The 26,261-nt window shown below is 48.7% G+C and overlaps 1 protein-coding gene across 1 annotated transcript in view; it reads right to left on the bottom strand.

Annotated features, from left to right (window-relative positions):
- Ccdc33 (coiled-coil domain containing 33) overlaps window positions 1-26,261 on the bottom strand; it is a 108,893-nt gene that overhangs the window by 42,581 nt on the left and 40,051 nt on the right. The window contains exons 4-11 of the mRNA XM_027923464.2: window positions 25,833-25,966; window positions 21,857-21,966; window positions 19,658-19,774; window positions 12,384-12,475; window positions 10,882-11,002; window positions 4,904-5,033; window positions 4,113-4,246; window positions 3,167-3,238 (exon numbers count right to left, since the gene is read on the bottom strand). Coding sequence (XP_027779265.2) covers window positions 3,167-3,238; window positions 4,113-4,246; window positions 4,904-5,033; window positions 10,882-11,002; window positions 12,384-12,475; window positions 19,658-19,774; window positions 21,857-21,966; window positions 25,833-25,966 — 910 coding nt within the window. The remainder of the gene's footprint in view (window positions 1-3,166; window positions 3,239-4,112; window positions 4,247-4,903; window positions 5,034-10,881; window positions 11,003-12,383; window positions 12,476-19,657; window positions 19,775-21,856; window positions 21,967-25,832; window positions 25,967-26,261) is intronic.

Below are 26,261 nucleotides of genomic sequence, written 5' to 3'. Positions count from 1 at the left end.
GAGCCTGGGCAAGGAGTGCAAGGAGCCGAGTTGCCCTAAGATAGAGCTGTAGCCACATGGACCAGGGACCCCAAGAGGCCCATTCTCACAAGCTCCACTGCAGTTGGAGTGTCCACAAGACTAACATCTCCAGGTTCCAGGTGGTGGCTTCTGGAACTTTAGGCAGTGTTTTGTTTGAATGGTGGAAGAATTGACCATTCTGGCCTTAGCCCTGCTTTTGCCTTTCCACAGACTACAAGGCAGAGATGGAAACCAGGTGCCCTCTCCCATGGAGTTGCAGGCAACACCTTAGTGGAACAACAGGTTGAAATGAATGGGATCTCTTTGTCATAGCAGCTTTGCTCATAACCTCTCCAAGGACTCCCTATCATGTCACTTTGAATTCCATCAGGCCACTTATCATTACTGGAATCTGCTTATGAATTTACTTGTTTGATGTTAGCTCCATATTCCCTGCTCTCTAAGGATGCAAGCTTTATGAAAGGGGGGATTTTTGGGGCGGAGTATGTTCAAGTAATATCTCTAAAACCCAGATGCCTACATGTTTGCATGGAGGACAATGATTGTTTATAGCAAAGATGATAGGGAGGCATGGAGGGGGACTCTAGACTTAGCTGCAATACCAACCTGGCCCCTTCATCAATCCTCACTCTCCCGCCTCCCCTTAGGGAGAATATACCAAAAGGGTTCAGACAAGAGGAGAACCTTGTTCTAGGCCACTGAAGGTGAGCTTGAGGCAGCTGGCTCCATGACCACTGGCTTCTATTCCCACTTCAGTCCACAGGGACAGACAAAATTCTTCTTGCCCTGCACAGTGCTTGGCATTTAGGGGTTCCTCATCAAATATGCACAGCATAAAAGAATGAATAAATGGGTACCATGGCCACAGAACCTTATGGGAGACCCACTCACACTAGCTCTTCATACTCAGTCCCCTAAATTGGTCTTCAACATTCTAGAGTCAAAGCGAGTCCTTATTGTCCAGTTCTCAGATAAATTCACCAAGAAACAGTTAAGCTATAAGGAGATTTAGCTTCTGCATGTGCCAATAGGGTGTGAAGACATCTGTTGGTTTACACACATGTATGAGCAGGTACATATGCATTAAATGGGTGCTACCTTGCAGAGGTGTGTGTGTGTGTGCACGTATGCAAATCTATGCGTATGTGCCTATCCCCACGTAGACATTCAAATGTGACTGAGAGTGTGCATGTGTGGAATTTGTGTGTATGAATTCTTGGCCGATGGAATGGAATTTCTGCTAGTACTATTTTCCTGGTACACACCCAATCTTGATATGTTTTCTTTTCCTTTCTTCTTGGAAATCCATTACTAAAAGGGTTTTTTACCCGCTTCCAGGGGGTGGGGGCTCAGGGAAGGGGAAGCTAAAATCACAAGGCCCAGATCAAAACACTCAGCAGCTAAATGAATTCGGCAGCGTTTTCCCGCATGACTTGGAGGGATAATTTAGTGAGGCCGCCAGCTGGAAGGAAAGGGATTAATTCTGCACTTAGCACAGCTCCGGTGAATAATTCATCACTGGAGACCTTTGTGCCCAGCCCTTAGGCAATTGGGGAAGTGTCCTGCCCACCTGCCTGTTGCCTGCCTGGGTCTGCCAGTCCCCTGACCAGGGCACCGGCACTCCCGTTAGTCCCAGGATGCATGTGCCCAGTGCAGACAGCAGGAGGCAGAGGGATGCGAGGAACGAGCTGGCGGTGGCCACTGGCAGACTCCAGACCCTGGGAAAAGCCCTGGAGGGCTGGGCTCCTATCTGGGAAATTTGTGACAATTTTCATGTCCCTTTTCTTGGATATTGCTTCTTCTGTTTTGGTTCCTGTACCGGGTTCAGTGGTGGTGGTAGTAGGGGGTGCCATCAGGGACCCTAGCTAACAAGCTCTCTCCTACCAGGTGATAGAGGACTGTCAAGATGACAATGCGGAACACCCACAGCAAGGAGAGACTTGTGGGGAGATCCTTTTGGGCTGGTACCTCCTAGATGTGCCTCTCATATCCTGTACCATGGACCTCCCCTTGTTCTTCATGGCAAGGTCTTCAGAGCTCGTGGCTACTTTTACAGGCATGGGGAGTTGGTAGGAGTGGGTTAGCCTAGACATCCTGAACATTTCCTTGGTTCATGGTCAAACCTCCCATATCCCAGTATCACAGAGTGGAAAGTGAGAGAATTCTAGCAGGTGCCTATTAGGAGCACTGTAGCCCCATGACCAGGATCCAAGCAGGACTCAGAGCCCGAACATAGCTAGCTAGAGGAACAGCAGCCCATCCATCAGCAGGACTCAGCCTCAGGTGCCTTTCCATTTGGACCAACCCTGCTACGGTAGGCAGGATTCTCAATAGGGGGCTCCAAGATTCCTTGTCATAATCCTTGCAACCTGAAATATGGTGAGCTATGGCTGCCTTTGATTTTGGTACATTATGTGACCCAGCTGATGCCAAGATAAGGGACACAGTCAGCGGGCACAACTTTATCATTCCAGAACCTCTTAAGAGCACAGAATTTTCTCTGGCTGCCAACAGAGAGGCAGTCAGAATTTTGAAGTGTGAGGGGGATTGGATATGGCTGCTAGCATCAAGATGGAGAAGGTCACTGAGAGGAGGAATGTGGGTGATCTTCAGGAGCTGAGAGCCCCTGGCTGACAGCCAGCAAGGAATCTGGGATGTCAGTCCAACACTGCAGGATCCTGAGCAACCCAAATGAGCTTGGAATCAGATTCTTCCCCAGAACCTCTGGAAAGAAAAATGATCCTTCCAGCATCTTGATTTCAGCCACACTGTGTGGAACTACCTACTTCCAGAAGTGTCAGATAGTACATAGGTGTTGTTTTAAGCTGCTAATTTTGTGATACAGCAAAAGCAAACTGGTCCTAGTTTACCTTTGTAGAATCTTGACCCCAGTGAAACAGGCTTGGCTTGGCCTGGATCAGAGACCTATTCCTAGGTCTAGGTGGCCCTCTTCTCTCAGCTTTTTCTCTGGTTTTCTGGTGCTTCAAATCATCCTCAGACATTCCCACCCAAATTAGCAGTGCCCTTCTCCCAGAAGTCCCTGGCCCCTTGTCCCAGAACAAGGCCAACAATTGTGAAAGAGGTTGGAACTCACTGAGGAGTTATACATCTGCCAACCCTGGTGTCCCCTGGAGCACAGCCTTACCTCAGAGGAAAGAAGCTGGAAGGAGAGATCCACTGTGGGAGCATCACCATTTATGGTTTTCAGGTTGGTGTCCTGGGGAGGAGAAGGGGAAGTCAGCTCACTCTGGCCAGGGCAACTAGCTACGGGCCTCTGCTCTGCCCACTGTTCTGCATTCCCTAAGAAGGTGTCTGCAGGGTAGGGGGGTGGGGCCTTGGCCTCTGCTCCCTCACCACCTCCACACTGCCCTCTCAAATCCTCTAGAGACCTGAATAGTACCTCCAGGCTCATCTCCTGGCAGAGCGGAAGTTCCCATTTCCTCATATGTGCTATGTCAGGATGGACAGAAGTATTTTAGGGAAAAAGGTGGCAGAGAAATAGATAATGTTGATCATAATGATATTCATTCTTATTTGAGAACACATTCTAAGTGCTTTACGTATTTCCTGACAAAATCTCACAGCAATGCTATTAGAAAAGTACTATTATTACATGCCCAAGTTATAGACCAGGAAACTGAGGTGTGGAGACTTTCAACAATTTCCCCACAGTTGTGTAAGCTGGTAAGAGGTTGGAACCAGAATTTGTACCCAGGCAGAGTCTGGCTCTAGAACCTGGGCATGTTGTTCCTAGTTTAGAGATGAGGACTCCAAGGTCCAGAGATCTAGTTCTCCCATAGTAATTTGCCTCAGGTTCCATGGAGAGGATGGGGCAAGACAGGGTTCACACCCAGAACTGGCTGAGAACCTGAGCTCTTGTCACTGTCCCTGGAGGCCTCCCTGTGCTTCTTCCCCAGGGGTGGTTTCTCTGGCTTGGTTCTTCAGCTCCAGAGGCAAGACTGGTCTTTAGTGTTGGGGAGCTCCCCCAGGGTTCAGCTTCACCAAAATCTCCTGGAAGCTGTGTCAAGGTGGAGCATATTTGGGGAGGAGTTGGGACCAGGTGGGGTACCCCCCTAGGGCAGGGGACTCACGGTAATGGGGAGCCGCTCGATGCGCAGCGCATTCAAGCCTTTCCCTGTCATTATCTTGCGATATAAACGACTCTTAAGCGGCAACACGGAGACACCTAGGGGCTTGCCGAAGGTCCATGGTTCACTGCCTTTCACTGTGGGGGAAAGACCAGCTGGGGCTTCCACCAAAGACCCCACCTGGCTTCTCAGATCCCAGCGTGTGGGCCCCACCTGAACCCCATCCTCTGATATGGAGATCTAGTTCTCCCACCCACCACCCACCTGCTCTCCTGCCTACTGGTTTTCTTCTGCACATACATCCTCTTTCTCTTCTGTCCTCAGGGGTTTGTGAATTCAAAGCCAACTCTAAACAGAGTCTGCACCTCTAGGTATTTCTCTGGATTCCCCTTGTCTCTGTCCTTTGGGGACTTCAATTCCAGTGTGGAAGTAAGACTGTGGATCAGCTTGTCTCTGAATCCTGTCTACCCGGACCCACCCTGTGCACTCTGGGAGCCATGAACTCAGGGCTCCACCCCTGCCTCCTAATTGATGGGTGCAGTAAAAGCCAGGGAGCTAGTATGGGAATAGGCCCATGCGTCCTGGTCTTGTCCCTATGGCTGCGACTGATGTGGAAAGGGAATCTAGCCAAGCCCTCCTCTCCTTGGCTGCCTGTACTGTGAGTCTGTCTTGGCACCGAGGGGCTCTTAACCCGTCTCTGCAGAGGGCAGAGGCAAGATAGCTCCAAAACCCCTTCATAAATATGCAGGTCTCCTGGTGTGGGGTTGCCCTGGTGTGGGACCAGGGACACTTACCTGAAGTAGAGGAGTAGTATTCCAGCACCAAGGCTGCGTTTTTGGAGAAATTGGTGCCTCCATCTCGGCTTTGGAAGAGGAAGGACTGATTCCACTGGGGTAGCTCTGGAGGTCCCCCAGGCTTGGACAGCTGGAAAGAGAGGGTGGGAGCAGGTGTGGGGCAATAGCTTCTCCCAAGTTAAGACATCAGGTTGTGTGTGTGTGTGTCTCTCTCTCTTTCTCTATATATATACCACAAATGGTTGTCCCAATTATAAAAGCAGCACATACTTATTTAATACATTTTAGAAAAGAAAGTAAAATAAAAAGGAGCATAAATCCCCTATATTCCTACACTACAGAAAACTGTTCATAAAACTGTTGGTTTTTGTTTTCTGGGCATATTTTTTATATACCAGTGATTGTCATTCAGTATTCTGCCTTTCTCATTTACCATCAAAACCTAGGCATATCCAGAGTCATTAAGAAACTCTTCTTACCCATGACTATTTCCTGTCATGCCCAAGTGGCCTATTTTCTCCCTCCCCCAATCTTTTTTTTTTTTCAATTACGCTGTACTGAATGCTCTTTGCCAAGAACCTCTATATTCCCAATTATTTCCTTGGTTCAAATTCAAATACACAAAACAATCGCTGTGTTAAAGGACATGCATATTTTAAGGTGCTTGAATGGTGAACTGTTTTCCTGAAGTATTGCATTAATGTTACAACTGTGCTGTGGCTGGAGGTATCATTAAGTGTAAAATTAGACATGACATCTACTTTTGTCACTAGCCCTTCTCTGCCTCCTATAGGTTCCCCAGACTCCAGATCCTTGGTGTGTTTGTGATGTGAGCTGTCAGGTGCTGGGGCACTTGATGGCATACTAAGCCAGCAGCTGGAACATACACACAGGGACAATTTAGACAATGAAACAACTCCAATACCTAAATAAGGAGCTACGTGAGACATTCTGTGGGTGATTAGAGAAACTGCCTTGAAGGCCAAAGGATCAGAGGAAGTTCTGAAGGGAGACTGGACAGGGTAAAGGGAGGGAGAAAGATCTTCTGGATGGGAAGGGGCACAAGCAATGGAATGTGGATGCGGCACTGAGTATGGCAGTGTGGAGAACTTCTAGAATGGAAAGTGACCCTGGGGGAGGCCTGGCAACTGCAGAAGCCTAGCAGCTGGGCCTAGGTAGGGAGAAGGTAGGGAGATGGGAGGCAGCCCTGCAGGGCCTCAGTGTAGGGAGGGCTGCGGTCACTGGCACAGGCTCTCTGAGTGGCTGCCTTGCCTCTGCCCCCATCAGGAGCTGTCAGAAACAGGGGCAGCCTCTCCCACCTCCTGCTCCCCTGTGGAAATTCATCATTGCTTTAAAAAAAAAGGTCAGCATGCATGCTCCATGGACTGTTGCTGCTGCATTAAGGAGGAGCATCATTATGGGTTCTGTCCCACCCTATGGTGGTACAACCCTGATGCCTGTCACACTGATGGCTGGCTCTAGTTTTCCCAAGCCCAGCTCAAGCCTCTACTGTGCCTTCACTGGCCCCCGCGAGATGGGTTGTGGCCAGTGCAGGGTCAGGGAATTGTGACTGGGGTGATGAGAGTGGAGTAATCCTCACACACTCATGATGGAAGGTTGGGAGAGCCATGTGGCCACCATGCTTAAGCCAGAGAAGCTGGTTCTGGGTTCTGTGGAGCTTGAGAGTGATCTTTCAGGACTGATCCCCAAACCATGTCCCTCCCAGAGACACCCATTCTCCCGGGTGCCAGAGAGGCATCCAGATGGCCTGGCCCAGCTGCTAGGCATTAGGTCACTCAGGGAGGACCTGTGGCTCATCCCCCTGCTGCCCCTTTCCTTGCCCTCACCCTGGAAGAGGGTTATTTAATGGATGCTCACTGTCTGCTCTGGGACCTATTAATGTGTCTAAATGGGGTCTATAAAGCAAGAGGTGGTGAGTGGCTGCGTGCCTAATGAGGGACAGCCACTTCCCTGAATGTTTCCCAGGGTGAGTCCCCCAGGAAAGATCTCCTCAGACTTGAATTGGGGAGGGAGGGTCAGTCTCATTGTCTCTCTGATTCATATTCATATTCATATTCATATTCATTCTCTCTCTCTCTCTCTCTCTCTCTCTCTCTTGTGTGTGTGTGTGTGTGTGTGTGTGTGTGTCTCAAGGTTAAATATAACCTGCAGAGTCTGATGTCAGGGTCCTGGGAAGGTGTTAGTGGCTAATGTATGTGCTGGGTGGGGGCAGGGTGAGGGTAGACATTGCCTGTAGATGCTAATGGGAAAGGCCACAGTGGGCTATGGAATTAAGGAATGTGATTAACCCTCAGCTGTGATCTTCAGAAAAGCCATTAACCCCTCCGGGCCACTGAGGCAGACTTACCTTCCTTGGGGACAGAGCCTTTATTCCATGGCTCATGGCCTCTCATCTGATTTCTCCTGGGCCCACCCACACTCACACCTACTGCTACCTACTCTGCCTAGGCATAGTGGGGACCAACCTGGGAGAATGCTGGGGTGGGGCCTCCAGGGAGCTAGGCCCTTTGGACTGTAGGCCTGGGTCTGCCTCAACCTTGCTGTATGACCATCAACAAACCCCTTCCACTCTCTGGGTTTTCTCAAACCTCTTCCCCTGGTTTTCTCATTGTACAGAAGTAGCCTTATGATTGACACCTTGAAAGCCTATTGTGAAGTTGAAGGAAACAACATTTTGCTATTAAGGTGAAAGTTCAACTGAATGCAGCAAATGTGACTGGGAGACTTCCCCATGACATACATGTGGGTGCTGCAGGGAATGGGGAGTTAGAGCCAGACCCTACCCCCATCCAGAGTTCCCCACCTTCCAAGAGGACAGGGCATGAGTAAGCACACATGTGCACACATGCAGGTGTACACACACACACCCCTAGGATCCATGTAGAGGCCTTAGTGCACTGTGGATGACTGAGGAGAAAGCCACACCTTCTGACCTGGGGCAAGGAGGCCTGAGGGATGAGGGCAGGAAAGAAGGAGCAACCTGGGCTGAGAGTCCAGCAAAGGTGAAGGCTGGAGGAGAGCAACAATGTAGAGAACTGCAAGTCCTCCTGGGGCACTGGGAGATGCCTGTGTGACTTGGGGCAATGAGCCAGGAGGCTGGAGGAGACAAGGAACTTGTGGACCTGGCTAAGGGGGGCTTTGTTCTGTCAGTGATAGCCATAAGGGATGCAAAGGGAAGGACCCAGCCCCAGGCAGGGGATGCCCAACCTACTTCTTAGAGGGTGAATAGAAGTGGGGGGGGAGGGGGGGATGCGGCAATGGTCCAGCAGGAAAGAAGGCCAGCACTAGAAAGGAGTTTGAGGGAATGGACAAGGCCCCTGTGGTGTAAGGCACAGACGGATCTTTCACCCCTGCTTGTGTTTCAGCTCCTGGGAGTTCTGCCCTAGCGCCTAGAGGACGCCAGGCAAGAGGGCAGCCTGCTGGGTCCAGTGGGGGAACCTAGGTGCACCTAATAGCCCACCATCCCTGAGCTCATCAAAGTTCAAGTTCTGCAGCACTCACTAGGCTTGAGAGCAGAAAAGCAGACACAGGTCCACCCACCCCATCACCATTCTCCTTCCTGCCTCACAGACAACAGATCACCCTCTTGTCCAGAAGCGTCCTTTCTCCACACGTGTGCACATTGGCTACCAGCAAGGCAGAGCCACACCCTCCTCACTGATTGGCTAAGAGAAGTCATATGATCCAATTCTGACCAATAAGAGGAGAGGGGAGGTCTCCTGAGGGATTGGTGGAACCCAGAGGCTGCTGGTGAATTCTCAACCTGGCCCAGCTGCCGTGCTTCAGGGAGGGTCCTGGGCCTCTGGACTTGAGTCTCACACAGAGAAAAGTTTCTCATAAAAATGACACTTAAGAAGAAGTTACCCTTTTTCTCTGGCCTTTGTTCATATCTGAATGGGATGCCTGAAACATGAGCTTTTAGCTAGCTGGGTGAAGGCAATTTTGGGGTACTAAAGAGATCTCAAATCTTTTGAGGACAGCAATTCTGGCAGCATCCTATGTCAAGACTTCTGTGTGTGTGATAATAAACATCCTAAATGTTCTGGTCCATTTGAGTTAACTTTTCTGTTACTTGAAGTCAAATATAACATGGACAGTCGTGAGGCTGGCCTAAGAGGAAACATTTGGTACTAGGGAAGATACGATTGTAAGGGGACAGAATCCATTTAACTGGCCTATGGTTGGATGTTTCACCCTGATTATCCTTTAAGTTCTCCTAATAGCCTGATAAAATAGGAATCTGTAGGTCTGGAGGAATTGAGCATTTTGGCAAAGGTCACATAGCTATTAAGTCACAGAGCTGGGATCAAACCCAAGTCTGCTGGACCCTCCAGCCCCTGCCCATAGTGCTTTGGTAAGATGGCAGCTGGTGAGAAACTATTGTACCCCAAGATATCAGAAAGGACAGGCCCTGGAAGTCATCTAGTCAAATCCCCACCCCATTGACTGTGGAAATGATAGAACTGAAGCTCAGAGGGGACAGGGCAGGAGATGTAAGCTCTGGGTCCAGGCCTGCTGACTGTGCCCCTCCAGGTAGGTCTCTAACCACTCCACCTTCCATCCCCTTGTAGCAACGTGCCCTGTTCACTCACTGCCAGCACCTGGGTATCTCTGTGCGGGCTACCAGTGAGTTCCCAACGGGCCCAGCTGCCATGGTGCTGGTGTCCTAGACCCCTGACCTCAAGTTTTTACACATAGAAAAGGCCTTGGGGGGAAGTCTCTATAGTGAGGGGCACCTCCCCCACACAGCTAGTTAGGCAGCAAGAGGGCCCAGGGATGGGAGGGGGCTCACTCATTAAAGCAGTCAGTGCCTCCCGCCCCTTGGGACAGCCTGCTGATTGGTTCATAATTTTCTGGGCAAATGCAGGGCCATGTGTGAGTTGACTCTGGGGAAATCAGGCTGAGGATTGGTTTGGGTTTGAAGCTTCGGTCCCCAGGGTTTCCCTTTATCCCACTCCTTCCTGCCACCATCACTCTTGCCTGTGTCTGAGCCTTCTTCAAATGTTTTTGCCTTTAAATGAAGGCTGGGGCTCCAAAGGAGTGTCTTGTTCTAGTTTTGCAGTGCCAGACATGAATGCTGATGGGTGGAAAAGAAAAGGGACTTCCAAGAACCCCTTTGTTCTTCTAGGCATGTTAGAACCATTGTGTAGAGTAAGCTCCCACTGAAGTGCATTCGGGGAAGAGAACAACAGGGCCATTACCCAGGACCCAGCCATAATCAGTATACCCCATCCTCAGCTTAGTGTGATGTGACACATAGCCCTCCTGTCCACCCCTGGCATGTACCATGTCCTGGGTATCTGTGCCTCACATCATGTTCTTGCTGTTCTCAACCACCCTGTACCAACCTTCCCCATATCAAAAAGTCATGATTGCCCTTTTGAATGCCCCTAGGCTTCACAACCCTCTCCTCTGATCAATTAAAACGTTTTTACTGCAGTAAAATATACACAACATAAAATTTACCAATTTAAGCAATTCAGTTGTGTTGAATACATTCATATTGTTGTGCAACCATCACCACTATCTATTCCTAGAACTCTGTCATCACCCCAAGTATAAACTTTAACTCCCCCTTCTTCCTTCTCCCGAGCCCCTGGTAACCACTGTTCTACTTTCTGTCTCTGTGAATGTGCTGATTCTAGGAATCCCAAATAAGTGGAATCATATGATAGCTGTTCTTTTGTGTCTGTTCTGATTTTTGCAGTTCTGATTGTCTTTTCTGGTTTGATATTAGATGATTCATGTTCTGCGTTGATGTCTAATATTTCCATGGGTGCGATTCCTGTCTTCTTCAGAGCAAGCATGCCCTGACAGATAAGGCCTGCCCTGGGTATGCAGCAAACTCTCCTTCAATAGTCAAGTGCTGCTGGATGATTGAGCAAAGCAATAAACTTGTGGGTGAGTTACCAGAAGTAAGAACCAGTGAGAAGACGAAATGAGGGAAGGAACCATACCTGAGGGTACCCACTCTGGCTGACCCGAGGCACATCAAAACTCATCATCGATTGGATAGGGAAGGAGAGAGGAGTGATGTGCAGCCCCATAGAGGCTGGACTCTGTCTGGCCTGATTTTCCCTGGGGAGGCAAAGAGACAGGGGTTGGTACTCTTGGCCCTGTCCCCAGCCTGGCAGCTGGGGCTCCTAGTTGGAGTCTGGATTGATGTGAGAGAGGGGTAGAGTACGGCGGCCTGCCTCATTCAGGTTGGAATCTTGTGACATGTCTGGTGGACCCTGGTCTTTCAACAACTGACCTAAGCTTTGGAAAATCTCATCTTGGTCAAGAGATGGGCTGTAGCTCCCAGGTCCCCTTGTCTGTTACTTGCTGTGGCCTTGGCCAACTTTCCCATCTTTAAAATGGGCCTTGTAAGCCAAGGCACAGTGCGGCACACCTGTAATCTCAATGACTTGGAGGTGGAGGCAGAAGGATTGCAAGCATGAGGCCAGCCTCAGAAGTGAGACCCCCAGCAGCTTAGCAAGACCTGTTAGTAAAAAGTAAAAGGACTGGGGATGTAGCTTGGTAAAACACTCCTGGATTCTACCCGCAGACCCCAAAACAAAACAAAACAAAAATGGGCCTTGTATTACCCACTTCATTTGTGGAAGATCTTGTCAAAATAACTCCCACCATCCATCCCATCATGGAAACCCAGTGTAGGCTTAAGGGGCATGGAGAGCCGTGTATGTGTGTGTGTCTCTGAGCTTGTTGGGTATCAGGACATCAGTGCGCAGTCATCTTCATTCCTCCAACAAGCAGGAAGGAAGGTCATAAACACTCCACAGGGGGTGCACATGAGTTAAGGGGTTCTCTTGGATCATCAGAGCCAGGGGAAGTGACAAGGGGGCAGAAATATAACTCCCAGGAGAGAGCACGTGTTCACTGGGGAAACTTCCCCACCTCCAGTGGCCAAACTAGCCTGAATCCCCTCTTGAGGACGGTATATTAAGGACGTCTTGAGAAGTTGGGAACAAGTTGGGGCTGGGAGACCAGGGAGACTTCCAGGAGGCTGAGAGGATTCCCAGGTAGGGCTAACGTCACAGAATTCCAAGATGGCCTTAGCCTGCCTCTTTGGTAGGCGGAGACCGTGTCCCTGAACTAGAGTGGGAAAGGGGACTGCGGGATGGCGGGTCTGAGCTGGGGAGGCAGGTTGGGGGCGGGGGTAAAGGTCCCCTCTCATCCTCACACACTGGCTCCTTCCAGCTCCTCAGGCTCCATGCAGGTCTCATCCTCCTCCCCTGCTTGCTCTCAGGAGATGTCCCAGCTGCCCCTTTCCAGGGGTCTGAGGTCTCTGCTGCAGGAAGCTCTCTGGGACCTCAGACCTGGGTGTGGGAGGGAGATTGGGGGGTCTTGGGGGAGGGGAGCTTTCTGGAGCTCCTGGAAGCTGCCTGTGGTGGCAGTGACACCAACCTCTGTCCTTTGCCCCCAGCTCTTTGCCCATGCCCCCCTGGGCTTCACTTACTTAAACTCTTTATAGTTGGGAACCACACGGGCAATCACCACCATGGGGTTGGGGTTGTTGACCAGTGGATCGTTGACTCCCCGGAGAAAGACCTGGAGAAGAGAGGAGGCAGGTGAAGCCCATGTGGCCTTGAGCCCTCCCACAGATCCCGCCATCCTGCCTGCTCTTCCTTCCCCAGCCATCGTCCACCCCCTCCATCTGCTCTTCTCGGTTCCCCGCCTCACTTGGTTCCTGCTTTGCTCGCGGCTGCCTTGCTTCAGGAGGCAGCCTTCTCTGACTAAGGCAAGTGACCCCAGTTTCCTTAGGGCACTGCTGGGACTTAGTAGTGAAATGTTTTACAGCAGGGGCCACTGGGGACAAGGTGTGAGACAAGAGTCAGGGCCTGGGAGGAGTCAGGGAATTTGGGTTCTACCCTTGGCTCCCCTGATGGCTTCTGGGGCACAATTAGGGTTAGTTAGGTGTTCTGGCTCCTTTCAGTTTCTGTCCATCAAAGGGGACAAAAAACCCTTATCCAGGCTTGTTCTGGGCTATGCAGAGTCTCTGATTAGGTTGGCTGTGAGAGGACACCTTGTAAACCAGACCCTAGGTCTGGTTTCTCCAACTACACTGAGCTTCCCAAGGTCAGAGCTCACCGCCAGTTTTCCTTGGATTCTCCTGGGAACAGTTGGGGCTCACCCCAAGGCTTTCCTAGCCAGGGTTGATTTGGAAGGGAATCCCTAAAATCAGCATCTCTGGGCTCCTGTCTTCATCCGGTTCCAGCTATCACCCACTCACCATTGCCCTCCCAGGATGATCTCCTGTCCTCTGTCATCTCTTGGTGCTACTTTCCACGTTCGTGGTGGAAGGCAACAGAGAAGAAATTGGAGTGTCTCCAGGAGACACTCCACCTCCATTCTCATGCCGGATCTTCCCTTTCTCTTTACCACACTGTAGTAAAAACTGTCTTCTTAGAAATGCATGGGATCATCATGTCCCTCCCCTGCTTCAGATCCTGCAATGGCCTCCTTAAATGTGTTCCATAGATTTTGCTTTTTGCCATGCTGGGGATCAAACCCAGAGCCTCATACATGCTAGGCAAGCGCTCTACCACTGAGCTCCACCCCCAGCCTTTCTACCATGGTTCTTACCATATTGCCAAGGCCTGCATGTGTTGGTCTGTCGGCCCTTCTGCCCACATCTGCTAGCTCCCAGCCCCCTCTTTTTGCTCCAGACTCTTTCTGTCACTCTTCCAACATGTTCTGCCTGTTTCTGTCTCAGGGGTTTTGCATGTTCTGATCCCTCTGCTTGCCACTCCCCCCACCCCCCGCAACTTATCATGGCTGCTTTTTCTCCTCTAATTTATATGGTGCCACCTCTGAGCAGTCTTCTGGCCATTCTTGCTAAAGCAGCCCAACCTTTCCCTCTCTCTATCTCTGCATTCCTCTTCCACAGCACGCATCATAGTTTGTGCTTATTCTAATTTATGTCTTATTTATTTTCTGTCTGTTTGACTAGTGCCCAGGCTCCATATGGGTAGGGACCATGCCTGGCTCAGTCACTGTTGCATTCCCAGCTTTTAACATAGTGCCTGGCACAGCGCAGGAGCTCAATATATGTTTGTGGGACAAGTGAGTACATTATTGAGGGAGAACAGAGAAAGGAGAGGTTGCCTCTATGTTTGAGTGTGAAAGAGAAATGCAGACACCTGGGAGTGGGGGGAAGAGACAGGTGTTGACCCAAGGGAGGTCTGGGGCTGAGTTGGTCTTAGAGGACAGTAGAATCCTAAGGAATAAAAGCAGGAAGGGGAAGGGGCTCTGGGTACAGCTGAGGGACCATGCCTCAGGCATACGTTGGGATGGGAAGAGGCCTTCGCCATGCCTATTTCAGCTGGGTCACCTTGCCAGCCTTTGTTCCACTTTAGGCCTCAGTTTCCTGACTTGTACACTGAGGGTTTGGACCATAATCTCCATGATCCTTCTAGCTCTGACCTTTAAGGGCCAGAGAGAGGATTGTTCGGAATCCTCTCCTTCAGCACCGTCCCCTAAGGCCCCTCTGCCAGGACCCATCTCAGTTGCTAGCTAACTCCACACAGGTGTGTCAGCTGATAAGGGCTCAAAATAGTCCTGAGGACCTTTCAGCTCTCACCAAAGCCTTCCAGGGAATCTCTGAAGGTGTTGTTTCATGGGAGAGCTGTTAGACCCTGTCACTTACAGGACTCCAACAGGTGTAAGGGCTGAGGGGGGTGGTTGAAGGGCCGGGGGTAATTTCCACCTGTTCTACTCTGGCTCTGGTCATGTGTGAATGAGATAGCTGCCCAGGCACACCTGCCAGTGACAGCCTGGTGAGCAACAGAAGCCATTTCTTTTCCTGCTGTGCTCTCCAGTCTGCCATTAGAAGCGACATCTGCTCATGCGGCTGTGTCTGTCATACACACAGGGAGAGGTCTGTGCTGGAGCAGGGGTGTTGGGGGCCAGAGAGGCCCACAAGTCAAAGGACTGGGGGTGGGGCAGGTCCACAGCGCCTCCTGCAGGCCCAAGATTCTGCCTGTATCTTGGGGATGTGACTCCCTTCCTGTGGGTGTGCAGCCTGGGAACAGCAAGGCCATGTATGACCACTCTTCCTTATTTCTGTGTGTGAGTGGGCAGCTGACTGTCCCAGGAAATAGCCAAATATAAGAAAGAGGAGAGATGGGATGCCTGTTGGCTGTGGAGAAGCAGAGATGTGGGTCAGGAGCTCTGGGCTCCTATACAAGATTACACCCTTGGGTCTCAATGTCCCCAGCTGTGAAATAGGGTTCAAGAATAGTTCTTGCCCTGCCAGGCTCACAGTGCTATAGGGGGTTGGGGAGATTAAGTCAGCCATGCTGGGTTATGGGAAGCCCAGAGTTTGGGTCTTGTGAATAGTACCCAGACTATAGTGGATATGAAACTGCCACCCAGGGGCAGTTTGAAGGCTGTGAGTGAGGATGGAGGGGACAGATCCCTATGGACTATGTCTTCCTTGAGTATCAGCTGTTTCTCCTGAAGCTGCTGAAGGGCCAAGGGGTACAGGGTGATGATTCAAGGGGCAGAAGCCAGGCCAAGCTAGACCCAGTCCTAGCCTGGCTAATGAAAGAGGCCCTGTGAACAGTTGTTGACTGACTTAATGAGTGAATGAACTCCTGACACCTAATTGTCAGACTAGCCAAACTTCAGCAAGACTCAGGGAGACCTAAGTTTTTGTTTGAGGCACCTAGGCCCTAGGTCAAGGGTCATTGCCCCAGGAGGGAAGATTAGGACTGAAAACAGTCAGAGGCTATGGGAAAAGGTAAGACACACAGTGCTGGGAGCCATTAGCCAAGCAGGTATGACAATTTCCTTGCCAGCGTACCCCATGTTGCTGACATGTTGCAGCGACATTGAATGTAGGTGACCTTGCTCAAGGACCAAGGCAGATTAGGGTGTTCCCGGTTTTAAGATAAATCGTGTTTAGGGCGTTCCCAGTTTAGGTTCCAGGTTTAAGGTTTAAGATTATTCCTCCTGGGAATAGGGCGTATCCTGCTGCCTGAGTTCCCCTTGAGTTCTCACGTGATTCAGACAGTATATTTTGGAGATAGAAGCCCAGTGGAGGTGGATTTGGGCAGAGAACGTGGATTTGGGCAGAGAACGTGGATTTCCCCAGAACGTGATTGTAGACGGCTGGTGTGAGTTCGGGAATAAAGAGTTGCTGTTTGAATCTACAAGCTGTGTGGTGGCTCGTGATTGTGTGCCCAGCCAGACTGCGGCATCTGTGCCCAGCCAGACTGTGGCATTTGGCGTCCCGTGCGGGGAACTTCTGAAGCTTAGAGGTAAGTGAAATTTCTCACCCTTGAGGAAGAGAGAAAGAATGGGTCACCAATTCAAAAAACAATGTGTTATTGTTTTGATTTATTTTGTTTTTATTTCAAGTTGCCTGTTCCTAGAACTTTCTCAGGCAAACTGGGAAAAATGGTTGACTCAAGGTTTGAAGTTGTTCGCCTCCGAGCAAGATAAATTGTTAGAGGAAGGAGGCACCCCAGTAAGACCAAGAACAGTGAGGACATATGTTGATACAATACAAAAATGTAGCCCATGGCTTTTTAAAGACGAGTTATTAAGTATATCAATGGGACCATCATGGTATCCTATAGAAGGATTTTTCTTCAAGAAAGAGATGGCTAGTTCTGTTTACTACATTTGTCTAAGATTTGGTTTTTACAGACATCTGATTAATTTACAAAGCTAAAGTGTTAAAATATCAACCACTAAATATGAAATCAAGTACTCTTTACTTATTAAGTTCCATAAGGTAATATATTTAAACATTATGTGTGTTTTCATAAATTGGTGAATGGAAAAATGTTTAATATTGCTTTGGTCTGTGTCTTTGCTAAAACAAGGTTACTAAGTGTTAAGATTCTATCATGTGTAATTTATATACAAAGAGTAGAAAAATTTTCAGTTGGGTTTCAATTATAGTATTATAGTATCATAAAAAACATGAAAGTCTTTCATCTTATTAAAGTGGAGTAATTTGTCTAAATCAGAAATTTTATAAGGGTTGTTTCAAAATGTGAATTTAATAAAAGGGTTAACCGCTACAAAAGAGATATTTAAAGATTGAAGATGTGAAAATATATTTTAATATGGTAGGTTAAAAAAAAAAAAAGAAATGTTTCTAGATGAGATAATCTCTGTGTGGTAAAGTAAAAAGTTGTAAAATGCCATTTAAAAAGATTTTGAGGAAACTAGACTTAATTTAAAAGCTTGAGAAAGAAAGAAAGAAGAAAAAGGTATTTGTACATGGCAGATTGAGACAAAGCTTCTCAATGGAGTTAAAAAAAAGCCTTTGGTTGAAGGGCAGCCATGTAAACTAACATTGAAGCGATTTAAACAAAATCTAAGCCTCGTTTAAAAGAGTGAAGCTGTAGGTGGTGAAAAAGTACATTTAAAAGTACAGTATAGATGATAATTAAAAGGCTTTAAAAGGTTAAATTGAAGGTGGTCGAGATACCTTCATGGCGGAAAAAAGATTGCTTTATTGCATCATTCGAAGCCTAGTTAATCTTAAAGGCATTACTTTAAAAAAATGGGAAGATAATAGGATAAAAGATTTAGATAAAGAAGATTAAAAATTTAAAGTGAAAAACTTTAAAGACAGAAGTATAGAAAGTTAAAAACAAAAAAAGATAGAAAAGATGTAGAAAGATAAAAAAATGTAGGAAGACAAAAATTTTAAACCCACAAAATAGGAAGAAAAAAAAAAAAACTAGGAGGAAAATAAGCAACTAAGGGTAAATATACAAACCTTAAAAAAATAAAAAACTAGAAGATAGAAATAAGATAGAAAATGGTTGAAAATGTCAAGTAAGGTATTACACAGATAGAAAATACAAAAAGCTAAGACAACTATTAGATACAGACATATACTTATTAAAGCAAAAAGAGGGAATTGGAAAGGGGTATATATCCCCCAAAGATAAACTTAAAATAACCCTTTTAACCCTAAACTTTTTAAAATTTAGATTCATCAGGACTTAGTGCTGCGGAAAGGCATATGTATCCAAAAAATGTACATAAGCCTAAGGTACTTTGGAAAGATATTCTAACAGGACAATGGAAAGGTCCTGACCCAGTGATTGTCTGGAGTCGGGGGTCTGTTTGTGTTTTTCCACAGGGAGAACAGCAGCCCATTTGGATTCCAGAGAGATTAACTAAAACAGTCTCTACAGATCGAAAAGAAGATGATTTGACTCAAATCCATAACAGCTGATATCCAGAGCTCCAGCTTGGCCATTCTTACATCTGCAACAGTGATTAACCAGTGATATAATTTTTATTTCCTTGCCAGCGCACCCCATGTTAATAGTGGTAGTGCTGGCATATCTTTGCTGATGGTGTCACCAGTGATGCAATTTTTCCCAAGGAGCCGTCAATTGGCTTGGTGTCGTGGCATTTCTGTATCCTCCTCCCTTCTGCTAGTGATGGTCTAAAATTTGGGGGCCAATGGCTTATGCTGGACCGGTAGTCAGTGACGGGTATGATCCAATTGCAGTGGTATCAACCTAAGACAGGAGGCTGACGCCTAAAGGTCAGTTTTCCGATGACGGGTAAGAACCATATGTTGAATTGGACAACCTACCAGGCACGGTCCATAAGCCACATTAACCTCACTCCCCCACTGACACCAAGGCCAAATTTGGGGGCCAACAGAGGTGAGGCAAAGAACCTCACCCCCCCCACTGGTGCATAGACCTATCCACAAGTATGGCTGTATGCTGGACCGGTAGTCAGTGACGGGTATGATTCAATTGCAGTGGTATCAACCTAAGACAGGAGGCTGACGCCTAAAGGTCAGTTTTCCGATGACGGGTAAGAACCATATGTTGAATTGGACAACCTACCAGGCACGGTCCTTAAGCCACATTGCTTGTTGTTTAATTAATCAGAAGGGGGGAGATGCTGGGAGCCATTAGCCAAGCAGGTATGACAATTTCCTTGCCAGCGTACCCCATGTTGCTGACATGTTGCAGCGACATTGAATGTAGGTGACCTTGCTCAAGGACCAAGGCAGATTAGGGTGTTCCCGGTTTTAAGATAAATCGTGTTTAGGGCGTTCCCAGTTTAGGTTCCAGGTTTAAGGTTTAAGATTATTCCTCCTGGGAATAGGGCGTATCCTGCTGCCTGAGTTCCCCTTGAGTTCTCACGTGATTCAGACAGTATATTTTGGAGATAGAAGCCCAGTGGAGGTGGATTTGGGCAGAGAACGTGGATTTGGGCAGAGAACGTGGATTTCCCCAGAACGTGATTGTAGACGGCTGGTGTGAGTTCGGGAATAAAGAGTTGCTGTTTGAATCTACAAGCTGTGTGGTGGCTCGTGATTGTGTGCCCAGCCAGACTGCGGCATCTGTGCCCAGCCAGACTGTGGCAACACAGTGCTTCTCCCCAACTTCCATGACATTAAGGAATCATGGCTATGGGAGACTCTGGTCCCTTCTGTAGCGTGGCCAGGAAGAGGGGACATGAAAAGCATAGCCATCACTCAGCCCCCATTTCTGTCACTTTCAAGGGCAATGAGGAAAGACAGGCTAGGACACCTTTATCCCAGATCAAGTTTTGTCTTCACACTCACTACTCTGGCTATTTTGGAAAGATCCAGTTGCTTTCTCCTTGATTTTTTTCCCTGGACACTTGTGCTCCATTCTCTCAGGCCAGTCAGAGATGGCCAAGGGCAAGGCCTGCTCTAAACCCGGCCCCTTCCCGCCCCACCCACCACCCCAGAAGGCCACAGCTGGGTACCTCTAGAGCTGTGTGGTCACAGCCAACGTAGCGGGGGAGGAAACTGTTCTTCCGAACGATGGTGGCGTACAATTGGGGCTCAGCAGTTTCTTTGCTTTCTTTCGAAGGCTGGGTAGACTGGAGACAGGGTGGGGGAAGAAGACACACAAGAAGGAGACTATCTAAGGGGCCAAGGCTGGCCATAAATCCAGCCCTCTGCAGACAATCACTTGGCATTGCTCCGCTGGGGCTCCAAGCTGATAATTAAAGCTCATGGTCCCTGTGAGCCCTTCCAAGGAGATCAATATAATAAATCTTTGCTTTCCATTTGGATATTTCATCGCCCTCACAAAGACCCTGCTGCCTGCTTTCTTGGTAAAGATGTGATAACGAGGCCTGGGCTATAAGTGGATGGAAGGCCAGGGGCCAGGTAATACTCCCAAACTGGAGCTCAAGTGCCGGGTCTCCAGGGGGAGCCACTCATCTCTCTGTATCTTTGCTTCCCTGCTGACCCTGGTGCCTCATTGTGAAGCCCTAGGGTTGAGTTCCTCTTGGGGCCTACAGAAGATAAAGACCTCTGGGGCCATGATGAAAGGTTACTTGGAAAGGTCCTGGAAGGAGAGAGGAGCCCGTGTTTCCTGTAATCCCATCGGCTTGGGAGACTGAGGCAGGAGAATCGTGAGTTCAAGGTCAGCCTTAGCAACTAAGCCAGGCTGTAAGCAACTCAGGGAGACCCTGTCTCTAAATAAAATATAAAAATGGGCTGGAGATGTGGTGCAGTTGTTAAGCACACCTGGGTTCAATCCCCAGTACCAAAAAAAAAGGAAGTCAGAGGAGGGAGACTACTGGAACTATATCTCATGTGCCTGAGACTTTGCCCTTCATTGCACTGGACCCTCCAGATGACCATGCCAGGAGGTATGCTGACAGAGAATGGGGGCCTGGAGTTAACTAGCTTTCTATTGGCATCCAGCTAGTAAATGGGAGACTTGGGACAGGAACAGAGACAATTTGGCTTCACATGTTCTTTACTCTATCTCACGAAAGAGACCTTGAATGCATGTAAGGGTAGGGAAAACTGATGTTTCTTCTCATTGTGGCCCAATGTCTGGCAATAGTAGGTGCCATAAGTACTTGAGCAATGAAGGAGTGAATTCTCCCCCTCCCCCAATCAGCACTGGGTGGGAGCAGGAAAGCTAACCTGGGAGGTCTAGGCTGCTGCTCCGTTGTCCCCTAGAGGGACACATTCCAGGGAATGCTTTACCTGCCACATGCCCCAACCCCTCCTGGGCCTTCCTCCTGGGTCTTAACACATGTGGAGATGGTAAAGAAAGAGCTGGCTTAGGAGACTGCATGACCTGGGCTCTACCTCAACTCTGCAGCTTTCTCTGTGACCGAGGATGAGAAGATTCCTTTCCCTGAGCTCCAGTCTCATGTAAGCAAAATGTAATTCACCTTGAGGATTAGATGATGTGGGAAGCATCTAGCACAGGACTTGGAACATGGTAGGTACTCTGTAAATACTGTATTTCCTTGATCTACTCCTTCTTTTATAATATGTGAAATCTTTCATTGGTGTATTCATGTAATGTGATAGTTGTTTTATGCAAATTGAGCTGTTTCATGGACAAGAATTCCACCCCCCTCCCCATACACACACCTTACTAGGATTGAACCTAGTAGTAACTATACCACTAAGATACATTCCTTTTTGATTTTTTTTATTATTTATTTATTTATTGGTACCAGGGATTGAACCCAGGGGCATTTAACCACTGAGCCACATCCCCAGCCCTAAATTACTTAGTGCCTCACTTTTGCTGAAGCTGGCTTTGAACTTGCGATCCTCCTGCCTCAGCCTCCTGAGCTGCTGGAATTACAGGTGTGTGCCACCATACTCAGCTCCTTTTTTATTTTTTGAAACATACTCTTGCCAAGTTGCCCAGGCTGGCTTTGAACTTGCAATCCCCTTGCCTCAGCCTCCTGAGTAGCTGGGATTACAGGGGTGCAACCCCATGGTCTGTGAGAATTTCAAATTCCTGTGGGCATTATTTCTATCTACCTGCCGTGAGTGATGTTTCCTGAGTCCCTAGGCTAGTCATACTGTGGAGTGAGCATGGGATGTCTTAAGTTTGCTCTCAGAGATTATTTGAGGGCATCAAAGTTCTTCCCACCAGCTCTGGCCAGAGGGCATGCCCAGAGCCTAGGGCTGTGACTTACATTTGCCAGCTGAAAGTGATAGGGGTGGAAGACACGCAGGTATTTAATGGGGATTTTGTAGGACAACAGCTTGTCTTTATTTTTATAGTCCATCACCTTTAGGATCACATCTGGAGAGAAAAAAATTAAGCACGGGGTTAGGACAGGGTTTGATAGAACATCTTACCTCCTAGTGTGGTTAGAGAGTGAGGGGTGAGAGATATTGCTAAGAGCAAGGGGCACAAGCCACACAGAGGAATCATACACATGTGTGGAACACACATGTGCACATATCTCCACAAGAACTGTCTGAGCCTCTGAGCAAGGCAAGGTTCCATGCCAGGTGCATTTAGGACTCCAAAATGTGATTTTCCCCTGTGGCTAGGAAATTCCCATCCCAGGGATGGACCCCCAAAACTAAGCCTAGTTCCCCATGGCAACAGACACACAAGTGCACACAGAGATTCACAAGCAAGCAAGAAGGCCCTGGTCATAAACACTCCCACCAGCTCCTTAGGATGGAGAAGAATCAACCCCCACATGTTGCAGGTGAGGAAACTCAATAAGGAAAAAGTGATCTGCTCCAGAAATCCTTTATGCAACTATCAATAAAAGTCTACTCCAAGTAAATAAAAATTAGTCTCAACACTAAGAATAACACCCCACTTATTAAACACTTTCAAATAAGATAACATTTTTCTCATTAAGTGACATGAACTTCAGGATGAACTTTAAGGAATAAACACAGATGCCCTGGAGATTACAGTGGTCCCACTTAGTGAGTACCTGTGTGTACCAGACATTGAATGTGCACACTTTAACCATTATTTCAACAAGTTCCCACCATGGTATTGCCAACTCTGCTTTAAAAATGTATAAAATGAAGCACAGAGGGGTTCTATAACTGAGCCACCATCACACAGCTAGAAAAATGAATGATGAGAAATCTGGATTTGGTGACTCTTGAGGCATCTGGCCATTCTTGGAAGTCTGATTTGAGGAGGAAGAAAATAAGAGAAAGGAGCAAAGGAAGAGAAGAATGGAGGAGGAATGAGAGATATGGAGGAGGGAGGAGATAAAAGAGAGATCTATAGAAAAACAGGAAAGAGAGGATTAGGTGGAGTAATGTGCCTGAGACCCTTGGGAGCCTCTCTTCACGGGAGGGGAAGGTTTCAGTACCAAGGATAGCTGCCAGCCCTTGACAGCTCAGCCAATGCGAAGCTCAGTGCTAAACCCAAACTCAGCAGCCAGGTCACTTGGAGTGGGATGGGTCATTTGGATGTGGGGGTAGAGAAGGAAACCAAAGGCTTTACCAACTGTCCTTCCTTTTTCATTCTTCCCTATAGCTACCCTGAACACACAGAAAGGGAAAGACACCAGCTGAGAGCTGGCTGCATGGGATCCATGCTCAAAGGAAAAGGGCTTTGAGATTGACTGAGGCGAGGGATTTAAAGTCAGAAGACGCAAGTTCCAGTCTAAGACACTGACTTGTTCTGTGATCCTTAGCAAATCACTTAACCTCTCTGAGCTCCATGGACCTGCTCTGCAAAATGTTCATACTTTAAAAGAGAGAAAGAAAGGAAGGAAAGAAGGAAGAAATGAAGAAAGAAGTCCTGTCCCTTCCCTGGGATAGCTGAGGGAGGAGAGTGTGTTTTAAGCTACACAATTCTGTGCAAATGCTCCTCATGACTATTTTCCTGCTTGCTAACCATCTGCAGCTCTCCACATACTCACCCAGCCCTGGGCAGAGCTCAGCTGGGGGATTCCAGTGCTCTGGATCAAGGCCACAGTAGCTATGGAGGTGGCGGCCCCTCGTGCTCACTCCTGATGGACCTGAGTTCCCAGATCTGCTTGGGATTTGCTGAGGCCAAGCAGAAGAGGAGTGCCCCCATACCCCCATTTCTGGAGCTCTATTAGTCAGATGAGCTGTAACTTGGGGGAGTGGACAGCCATTCCTCCCTGCTCCTGTCCACATGCTACAAGCACGCTTCATCAGCTTCCTTTCTGGGCATTGCGCCCTTCCGGCCTCCCGCTGCTCCCTTTGTGTAGCCACAGGCCCTTCCCTTTCTGACACCCGCCTGCTTTGGCCCTGACCCAGGGTCTGCAGCTCCCCCTTTGCTTTTCATTAACACATCCTTGAGCTACCTCCCACCCTCCTCCCGCCTTTTGGCCTGGCCCCCATCTCCCCCACCCCCACCCCCTGCATCACCACAGCAACCGGGTTCCAACAAGCTACTTCAATCTGCAAAGAGGTGCCTGCCAATATTCCCTGCCTGCCTGTGCTTCCTCCCCACCCTCCTCCATCCCTCCTGCAGTTAATCCTGCCCCTTCTCTGCTGCACAGATGGACCCCAGGGCTACTGACCTCATCACACCCTTTCCTCTCTTACCCCAGATGTGTACAGCCCAGGACAGGATCCAGCCCAGGTCCACACACCACAACCCCTAACTTCCTCATGTACATGCATGTATGTGTGTGTGCACATGCGCGTGCACACACACACACTCATGCACTGTCAGATGCACACAGATCACACTGTTGCAGCCAGACACACCCATGCACACACACACATACAAAACTCATAGACATGCCTGCCTACAGGCACAGAGACAGTGCGTATTCACACACAATACTATTCACACGAACACATGAACTAGCATGCAGGCATCCACAGAGACGTGCACACCCAGGCAGACACGTGTAGCTGCATAAAATCCTTTGCCAATTTTCCTCCTCTTTTGTGTCATCTCAAACCATCACACAGTTTCATGTATCCCTTTACAAGCAGAAAAAAATTCTCTGGCTGGACCTCAAACTTGTCTCCTCTCCTCTCACTGAGGTTCCCCTGCCATTCCCTCTCTCCCTCCCACAGTCTCTAGCAGTGGCCTTTTGCCATCTGTGAGGTGAAAAGGAGTTCTAAGTCTCTGGCAAGATTTTGAGAAGAGAGGTTAAGCCTGTCCTCTTGGGGAGAGCCACAACAAGAAGCCAGCCTGAGGGTCTTCTGATTGGATGAGACCAGGGATGCAGCTGGGTACCTGTAGTCTGTGTGGCCAGTGCGCCACAGCAGTCCTGCACCAGCCAGCCAGTGCTCCTGTGTGCCTAGCCAAGCTGTTACCCAAACTAGATTTTAGATGGGCCCACAGCATGGAAGATGTAAGTATGCATGTGTGTGCACATACACCGGTACCTGGAGGCTCAGTCTGGCAGGAATAGTCTGAGAGGAATAGGCAGGAATAAGTGTCCATTTTAGGGACATTAATAAAACCCAAAACTTGGCTGGATGTGGTGGGGTATGCCTGTAATACTAGCTGCTGGGGAGGTGGAGGCAGGAAGATTGCAAGTTCAAAGCCAGCCTGGCCAATTTAGTGAGATCTTGTCTTGAAATAAAAAGAGCTTGGGGATGTAGCTCAGTGGGAGAGCACCCCTGTGTTCAATCTCCAGTACTAAATAAACAAAAACAAAACAACAACACAAAAACCTCAAATGGCAGCAGCTAGAACCTAGGAGCTCCAGTGAGAACATGTAGTGCTGAATCCAATACTGAATCCTAGGCTCTCTGCTGAGTACTCGAGCTTGAGCCAGTTATTTAAATTCCCTGAACCTTAGTGTTCTCTTCTAAGCAATGGGAGCATCATGGCTCCTCCTGGGAGGTGGTGACTCTAATGATCGATGCATGGGGACATGCCAAGAAGCGGTAATGTGCCATTTCAGTGGGAGACAGCAGTAATAACAACCATGAAAATAATAACAAAGGTCATAAAAAAGATAAGCTTGCATTCATTTATGTGGAACAACTCATTTTTCCAGCAGGCTGGGGAGATGAGGCGTGACGGTATTATGATTTTTTTTTTTAATGCTTTTAACAGAGCCCAGGGAGGCGGTTCAGGTGGCCTCCAGCTGTGTTGAGTGGGGAGCCTGTTTCTGCCTTCCACAGCTGGGGGGGGGGTGTGTTACAGCCCCTCCCGCACACACCAGCCCACCCAGCCCCCAGCCTCACCTTCTTGCCCTGAATTCTCAGCGAGTGTCTCCACTTTCACTGTTTCCCCCCAGATGGGGGATCTGGTGGGCTCTGAGGTCACCGAGGTGACTGCTTTGGAGCCCCGGTGGTCAGCTTCTTTAGAAGTGGTTTCCCTGGGGAAAGAGGGGCAGGGCGAATCAGGGAGGCACTTTGCCTGCCGAGTGCCGGCTCAGGGAATTCACTGTCCATAAATCTGGGTGAAAGGTGGACAGAACATGGAGAGGTCCCCCCAACCCTGTACATAGACACTCATGTCATCCCTCTCATCCCTAGCCCAGTGGACGCCAGGCTTCCTCCCCTCCCCCGCCCACCTGCTCTGGGGACACACCATCTGCTGCCACTGTGCGGCCTTCACTTTGACTCAGACACCAGACACCATGCCTGTCTGACTTCCTGACTGTTCTCAGG

The sequence above is a fragment of the Marmota flaviventris genome, chromosome 2 (assembly GCF_047511675.1).
Source record: "Marmota flaviventris isolate mMarFla1 chromosome 2, mMarFla1.hap1, whole genome shotgun sequence".
Lineage (NCBI taxonomy): Eukaryota > Metazoa > Chordata > Mammalia > Rodentia > Sciuridae > Marmota > Marmota flaviventris.
This window is presented reverse-complemented; position numbering and strand designations above follow the sequence as displayed.